General features: G+C 39.8%; 1 protein-coding gene across 1 annotated transcript; it reads right to left on the bottom strand.

The window, feature by feature from the left end:
- Nucleotides 1-4,275: 4,275 nt before the first annotated feature.
- Nucleotides 4,276-6,053, bottom strand: LOC138892492 (uncharacterized). The gene is made up of 3 exons (XM_070176210.1): nucleotides 5,957-6,053; nucleotides 4,928-4,940; nucleotides 4,276-4,816 (listed from the first exon to the last, which is right to left on the bottom strand). Exons 1-3 carry the CDS (start codon nucleotides 6,051-6,053, stop codon nucleotides 4,276-4,278), a joined length of 651 nt encoding a protein of 216 aa, XP_070032311.1.
- Nucleotides 6,054-8,976: the final 2,923 nt, after the last annotated feature.

The raw sequence follows: 8,976 nt of genomic DNA, 5'->3' as shown, positions 1-8,976 counted from the left end.
ACACCAAACAAAACAAGCAAAGTGTGATGGAATAGAAAAAGACGTAAAGTAAATCACACTCTATTTAGTAATTTCAAAACCGTATTTCCCGGAAACGACACCACAACTTGATACTCTCAAATTATACCTATATAAATAGTGTAAGGCAGTCGATGTCAAATATAATAACCCAACTAGGATGTGGTCGAATCCCACATGGATTAGGTGTGAAAAGTTTACTTGAATAGTGTGTCACTTGACTAAATCCGTAATTCTACTCCATTAGTTTGGAAAGATTTTGATAACTGTGATTTGTTAAGAAAAGCTATTTTGTTAAGATAATTGATTAAATGGATATAGAAACCAAGATTGTGTCCCCTTCTATTGAATGCAATGCTACCGATGTAAATATGATATATTTCTAATGGGAGGTTCTTTGATAAGCAAATGGTTCCTAAATTATTACCCAATATTTTCCAATAGTTAGGTAGTATTTCCTCTTTATGATTTTCCCAAATATAAAAGAGTTACAAGTAAGACCAACCAATTCATGCCAAGTAGAACTCATTTATTCCTAAATGCTTCTATTAAATAAGGTTTAAAGCCTTGAGTTCTTGCTATTCAATTCTACCAAATTCTAACCCACTTTTTCAAGTGAAAGATAAAGTAAATTGGCACTAGTTAATGTTTGCAACCATCAACCATAAATAAAGCATGAGAAATAAAAAGATATATATATATATATATATATATATATATATATATATATATATATATATATTTTACAGTAAATTTCATGCCCCAAAATCGAGGAGCACGACCGATGCTCAACCGAGTGAACCCGACCGAGCAAGCCAGTTAGATTTTCTTCTACCCAAACTCATCCACGAATGAAGAAAATACATATTTTCATTAATTAGGCAAAAATATGATCATGTCTACAATACCAATTCATTACCAATAGTTTCTTCATTCAAAGTCTCAATTTCACACACTTTGTTTTCATAATCTGAAGTGGAAATAGTAATTCAAACACAACATAACAAGTTCGACTTCCCCAGCACTAATATACAACCCACACTATGTCTATGGAGCCTCTAACAGATACAAAAGAGTACTATGATAATGCCGGCAATAAGGCCCCGGCTATACCTCAAACAGAATACATAAAGTACAAAAGATTCATGACCCCGAGATGAAGTTGGGCTCACCAAGTCAGCTGGGAAGAAGGTATACTGCTATCACTGATCAATATCTCCAGCTGTGGAACCACCTACATCTATTTAAAGATGTAGCGCCCCCGGCAAAAGGGACGTTAGTGTTGTCGAATAGCACTAGTATGTATAACTAAACACACTCTCAATAGAATGACAAATAATACAAACAAGGTTATCATAATATCAATGGAAGCCTTAATCAACATCAAACCTCAATTTAGGATCAAGATAATATTTAAATTAATTTCCATACCTCACATTGGGAGATTTTTAGTATCGATATACCATTGTTCACAATACCATTATTCACAATACCAATACCACCGTACCCTCAGCACGGAGTCCGATCACGACCCGATCAGCTAGGCTATCTCATTAGAAACATCAATTATTATTACTCTCAATATCAATACCATCGTCTTTAACACAGAGTCCGATCATGACCCGATCGGCTAGGCTATCCATTAGGGACATCGACCACAATCACCATTTTAATTACAATTTCTAGCACAATCACCACCATGTGTGCAGCATGGTGTCCGGTCACGACCCAATCGGCTAGGCTGTCTTATTCGAGACATCAACCTTTTTATATCAATCATCGCATTTCATACTTCTTTCACATATTTACATTTCATTTGCATTAATGGCCATAATTATATAATCATTCTTGGCACGTTGGCCGTATTTAGTATTTCATGCTCACCTTTTCACTTTTAAACATCAACATCATCATTACCAACAAAAACAATTCAATTCAAGGTGTGCAGTACACACGTGAGTAATTAAGAGTCTAAGGCGCATAGAGATATTTCATAAAATTAGGCATAATAGCCTTCGTTTGAACTTGACTTGAAGTCAAAACATTATTAATGCACAGCCCATACTTGAACACATCCTCAATTGATAACATAACATGAATAAGACATTTAGGATATTTATTAAACATATAACTCTCAACCCAATCTTATTTGGAATAGCCAATTTTATAATGAACCACTCGGGACTTACATAATTTACTTGAATATCGTGGAATTCAATTCTAAGAGAAGAGTTTAGCCAACATACCTCAATCGAGCTTTCTTAAACTCTAAAATGTTCCGGAATTCATAGCAACTTCAATCTATTGAAGAAATATAACAAATTGAACCAAAATTAGGAAGATGCTCATGGTTCTAGCTCATTTGAGCATTTTATAAAACATTAGGTGTACATTAAGGTTTCAAGGTCCTTTTATGGAGGATTCCATCATCCCACAATCCAATCTTTACCATTTTTAGCTCAACAATCTTGCTACATCCTTTGATAACACATGCATGTAGAATAAACAATTCTCATGCCCAAAAATTATCTTGCTAATTACCCATTTCTAGACAAAATTCGAAATTGAGGGTTAGGGTGTAGAATCTTACCTCTAGGATGAAGACCTAGTGAGTTTCCTTCTTAATCTCCCAAAATTTGAGCAAGAATTGAAGAACAATTATTGAGGAACACCTTCTCACTCTAGGGAACTCTCTCTCACTCTAAAATGTCATATTTTAGATCAAAAATAGCCCAACCGTGTATTTAACGAAGTAGGGTTGGGTTTTAAAAACCAAAAAATGGAGCTCCGGAACAAGGTCTGCGATCGCATAATCGATATGCGGACCGCATATCGGTCGCATAATTGGTGTCCAAAATCGGCAAAAATCTATCTGTGTCTGCGGTCACTATGCGGCCCGCAGACCTGTTCTGCGGTCGAATAATGAACCGTAGAACAGTTCTGGGGTCGCATAGTCGACCGCAAAATGGCATCCAAAAATTGTCCCTCTCCTGCCTCATTCTGCGGCCATTATGCGGTCCGTAGAGTGATTCTGCGATCGCATAATAGACCGTAGAAATGCATTTTGCTGCCAAAATATTTTCTTTACTTTCCAGTACAGTGTTCAACCCAAAAAGTCCAAGCATTTCTACAATCCTCAAACACATAAGACTAGTCCGGCACCATGAAACATTATTTTTCCTTTACAAAATTTTTACAGGGCCTTACAGTAAACACCCATTAACATTACACCCACTTAGGGTCCACAACCTTAAATTAAAGTTAGCTACTGATACTAAAATAAAATAACAAAGCAATAAAGAAAGTCATAAAAGCATACAATTAATACAAAGTCCTGGAATCTCTCCGAAAAGCTCCAAAAAAGTAGTGTATTCAATGCTCTAAGTGTAGGACTTTTTTCAGACAAGATGACCCACAAAACCCCTAGTTATTCTATTTATAATGGCCCAAAATTTGCGGACAAAATGTGACAAAGTTAACCCTTCAGATTAGTTTGCGATCACATAATGCACCACAGAACTGGTTCGTGATCCGCACATCAGTAGCAACGCCGTAGATTTGTTCTCCTGTCTTTCTTGATTTCCATCAGATATCGTTTATGCGGCCGCATAATGATTTTGCGGCCGCATAATGGATCAAGATTCATCTTCACTAGAATTCCTTTTGCTATTGTGCGACAGTTCTGCGGACTGCACATAAGTTATGCGACCGCATATTGAACCATTATTTGACTCTTGAAATTGAGATGGGGTGGTCACATATGCGATCGGTCTGCAATTCGCACATCACTTTTGAGGTCGCATATCTGTCACAAATCTGCCTTCTTCATGGTTTTTGTCATTTTATTCATATTCTTGTCTCTTCAAGTCCGAGTTCCTGTAAAAAAAACAAAACTACATAAGAAATGACTTATAATGGTTTAAAAGATGAGCTAAAGTCTATGAAATTAGTATCGAAAGTGCCGCATATCTACGACACATCAGATAGTAACCTTGTTCCATTGCATGTAGTCAATGCACATCCTCATAGAACCATCTTTCTTCTTCACAAATATTACTGGTGCACTCCAAGGTGGCACACTAGGCCTGATGCAACCCTTATCAAGAGACTCCTATAATTGCTCCTTCAATTCCTTCAACTCCGCTGGTGCCATGCGATATAGTAGAATATAGGTGTGCTGAGTGCCCGGCACCAAATCAATACCAAAATTAATATCCATATAGGGTGGCATGCCCGGAAGCTCTGCAGGAAACACATCTAGAACTCCCTCACTACTGGAACTGACTCAACAGTAAGAGTATCAACACTAACTTCTCGCACGAAGGACAAATATGCCAAACACCCCTTCTCAACTATCCGTTGAGCCTTAAAATATGAAATCACTCTACTGGGAGTATGACCAAGCAAACCTCTCCACACCAACCTAGGCAACCCTGACATTGCCAATGTCACAGTCTTAGTATGACAATCAAGAATAATATGGTATGGAGATAGCCAATCCGTACCCAAAATCACCTCAAAATCAACCATGCTGAGCAATAAGAGATCAACTTTTGTCTCATAACTACCAATGGTAACCACACAAGACCGATATACCCGATTCACTATAGTAGAATAACCAATTGGTGTAGATGCATGAATAGGAATATCAAGAGAATCACGAGGCATGTCCAAATAACGAGAAAAATAGGATGACACATAAGAATAAGTGGAACCAGGGTCAAATAACATTGAAGCATCCCTGTGGAACACTGAAACAACACCTGTGATCACGGTGTCGGAAGCAACTGCCTTTGGCCTAGCGGAAAATGCATAGCAACGGGCTTATCCATCACCTAAGTGACCTCCCCCTCTAGGGCGACCTCGAACATAATGAGCGCCACCCCTAGTTAGCTATGAGGTTGCTGACCCTGCGACTGACCCTGATAACCCAAATAACTACATGAGGAACCTTAAGAAGAGGATACACGGTAGAACTCTATGCCGGCAGCACACTGAATGATGACTGAACTGGGAGAGCATTATATGAACTGTAGCTAACTGATGAACCATGGGGAATCTGACGAGCTGCCTAAGCAAGCCTAAAAGGATGACCTCTATTGTAATGTGACTTACCTTCACACAAGGAACAACTAAAACCACCCGAACCACGGGGCTTCTTGGCCTCCCTCACCTCTCTCTCTCAATCCTATGAACATGCTCCAAGCGTCTAGCAACCTAGACCACTTGGTAAAATCTAGCATTCGTCTTGGACTCTCCAGTCATACCATATTGAATAACATAGTTAATGCCATCAATGAACCTACCGATCATCTCCCTCTCAATAGGGACCAAAAATACTACATTACATTCAAACTCCATGAATCGCATCTCGTACTGGGTCATAGTCATGCCCTCCTAGCGTAGATTCTTAAACTCCCTACGCAACTCCTCTCTATGAGTCTGTGGGACAAACTTCTCTAAGAAGAGAACTAAAAGCTGATATCATGTGAGTGTTGTTGCGCGTGCTGGTCTACCTGACTCATAGGTCTGCCACCACCGATAGGCTAGCCCTGTGAGCTGAAAAGTAGTGAAGTCGACTCCATTGGAGTCCATAAGACCCGTTATGCGAAGAATCCGGTGACATTGATAATGAAAAACCTGAGCATCCTCTTACTCTCCTCCACTGAACTGGAAAGGGTGAAGTCTCTGAAATCACTCTAACATCTTCTCCTCCTTCTAGGTTAAAGATGGTCCAACCTTGGCCCAAGAAGCAACAACTAGCTGAACTGCCAACACACCTGGAGTTTGATAACCCTAAGCTAACTACTCTGATGTAAGGTCGGCGGGATTCTGGGCTCCTCCCCAGCCTGTAAGTTAGCTGGTAAAAGTGGTATCATACCTTCCAGAGCCAAGCTCGTATACACACTCATGTTCTGAGCCAAAATCTCCTAAAGACCAGGCATAGCAACAGGTACTGTCGGTGTCTGATCTGGTCCCACCGGCTCAACAATATCTGGAACCTGCTCCTCAGCTTGAGCAACTGGTGGCTCCATAGGTGTTGCTTCAGATGTGGTACCTGTGGTGTGGGCCCCACCTCCGCCTCTACCTCAACCCCGACCTATTCCTCGGCGTCGTCCTCTCATAATCCTAACTGGAGGCATTGGTACCCGTCCATCTATTATGGCTGAACGTGTCCTTACTATCTGTGAGAGAATAGAAGAGTAAAGGTTCAAAATTTGGAAATAACAAATCTGCACGACAAGAATGCAAGATAGTGATGTTTTCCTAATAGTTTGGTAGCCTCTAGAAGATAAGTACAGATGTCTCTGTACCGATCCGCAAGACTCTGCTAAACTTGCTCATGAACCATGGAACCTATGAATTTAGGGCAATGATACCAAATTGGCACGACAAAAAACCACCAACCAGTTATGATGGCTCCTAACTTACTTGCTACGCAAGCTGATCATAGCAAAAAAACTAAAACATAATAACAAAATTAATGTAAATATTATAAATCCAAAGCCAACTGATATAAATAACTGCGTCAATACATAAAATCCTCCATAACCGGTAAATACAGAGTCATGAGCTCTGAAATAGAAGTACAAGTCTAGAATACAAAATGAAATAATGTATGAATGAAAACTAAAGTACTAAAATCAAAAGAGGCTCCAGGGACTACGGTCGAAATGCAGCTCTACCTCGTCTCCATGCAACCCTCAGCAGCAAATCACAATGACTCACGGCTCAGTCCAACACCTGGATCTATACAATTAAGTGCAAAGCGTAGTATGAGTACAACCGACCCTATGTACTCAGCAAATATCATAACAAACCTCGGCGAGGTAATAGAGGCAAGAATTATCAATGATACTCACTAATAACCTGTTCAGCTCATATATCTCGCAAGTACACATAAATAATATAATCAAGTCATTGATCACAGATAAATTCACACCGGTGCACAAAGATAACATATCATGCTCTGTTTCGGTTTACAATCCTTCATATAGAGAAGATATGCAAAATAAGGCATGTATACAATCAACAAAGTCAAATCTCGGTCAAACTTCTCAACCTTCCAAACCTTTAACTTTTGCCAATTCAATCCAAAATGACCTACAAACCTCCAAATCAATATATAGATATAATCTGATAGGTTCTATACTATGAGGGGCCTCTAAAGTTTAGAGGCTTCTCCATATGTCGTCATAGGTATATTGACCGTCCAATCTCATGATATATAAGCTCTTATAGATCCTGGTTCTACATTATCATATGTGACTCCTTATGTTGCTATGGAGTTCGAGATAGAACCGGAACAACTTCATGAGCCGTTCTCTGTATCTACTCCAGTTGGAGAATCTATAGTGACCATGCGGGTTTATAAGGATTGTATTGTCACCATGTGTGGTCGAGCCACCACAACCGATCTCATTGAATTGGTGATGGTGGATTTTGATGTGATAATGGGGATGGACTGACTTTACTCATGTTATGCCGAGCTTGAGTGCCGAACCTAAACCATTATATTTGAGTTTCCAGACAAGCCAGTTATTGAGTAGAAGGGGGATGATGTGGTGCCAAAGGGTAGGTTTATTTTTTATTTTAAGGCCGCAAAGATGATCAACAAGAGATGCATCTACCATTTGGTCCAAGTCATGGACACCGATGCTGAGGCACAAACACTTCAGTCTGTGCCAGTTGTGAATGAGATTTCGAAGTTCTTTCTAGATGAACTTCCAAGAGTTCCACCAGATAGGGAGATTGATTTTGGGATTGATGTTTTGCCGGGCACGCAACCTATATTAATTCCACCCTGTAGAATGGCTCCAGCAAAATTGAACGAACTGAAAGAGCGGTTGAAAGACCTGCTAGAGAAGGGTTTCATCTGACCGAGTATGTTGCCTTGGGGCATACCAATTCTATTTGTAAGTAAGAAATATGGGTCATTGAGGATGTGCATCAACTATTGGCAGCTGGCCTTCACTTGCTTACAATTTGGACATCTGGCCACAAAGACTGCTACATCCCTCTTCATGTCATTCCACCATTAGACTTCCTTGAGATCATGGTACATCTTTGTAGATCCTGGGTGTACCGAATACTTGGAGCTATGAGACTCGGTCATGATTCTCGCCCGGAGACCATACACATTCGAAACACATAATCGCCCTTGGTACCTTTGCGTACCATCATTCTTGCCAAGAGAAAAATTTGTGGTTTTGTGTTTATGAGTTCCCTCCTTCAATTGCACCAAAAATGAATCATTATATTGTTTCTCCTTAACTTCCACTACTAGTGATAACTCATCCCTATTTTGCACAATCACCCTACCTTCGCTAGAGTCTGGCTTAGTCCGCAAGTAGAACTCCTGAACTAGCCAATCGATGAACTTCCTTGGTAATTGGCCTTTGGTGTGCCTCCAAGTGAGCCAAACTATCCGTTGATTTTCAGTTAAGAGCATCCGTCACAATATTAGCTTTCTTCGAATGATATAGAATGTCGATGTCATAGTCCTTGAGTTACTCAAGCAATCTTCTTTACCTTAGATTCAACTCCTCTTGTTTGTAGATATATTGAAGACTCTTGTGGTCCCTGAATATGTTCACATGGACTTCATATAAATAATGACTCCAAATCTTCAATGCGAACACCATCGCCGCAAGCTCTAAGTCATGTGTTGGATAATTCTTCTCATGGTTCTTGAGTTTCCTATAAGCATAACCGATCACCTTGCCATGTTGCCTTAATACACACCCATGTCCAACCCTTGAAGAATCATAATATAAAACATACCCATTCGTACCTTCCGGTAAGGTCAACACTGGTGTCGTGGTCAACCTTGACTTCAACTCTTGGAAGCTCCTTTCACAAGCATTAGACCACTGGAATTTAGCTACCTTTTGTGTTAACTTATTCAATGGAGAGGAAGAGAAGAGAATCCATCCACAAACCTCCTATAATACTCGG

Source organism: Nicotiana tomentosiformis, chromosome 5, assembly GCF_000390325.3.
Source record: "Nicotiana tomentosiformis chromosome 5, ASM39032v3, whole genome shotgun sequence".
Classification (NCBI taxonomy): domain Eukaryota; kingdom Viridiplantae; phylum Streptophyta; class Magnoliopsida; order Solanales; family Solanaceae; genus Nicotiana; species Nicotiana tomentosiformis.
The sequence above is the reverse complement of the archived record's forward strand: the minus strand, read 5'-3'. Positions and strand labels throughout refer to the sequence as shown.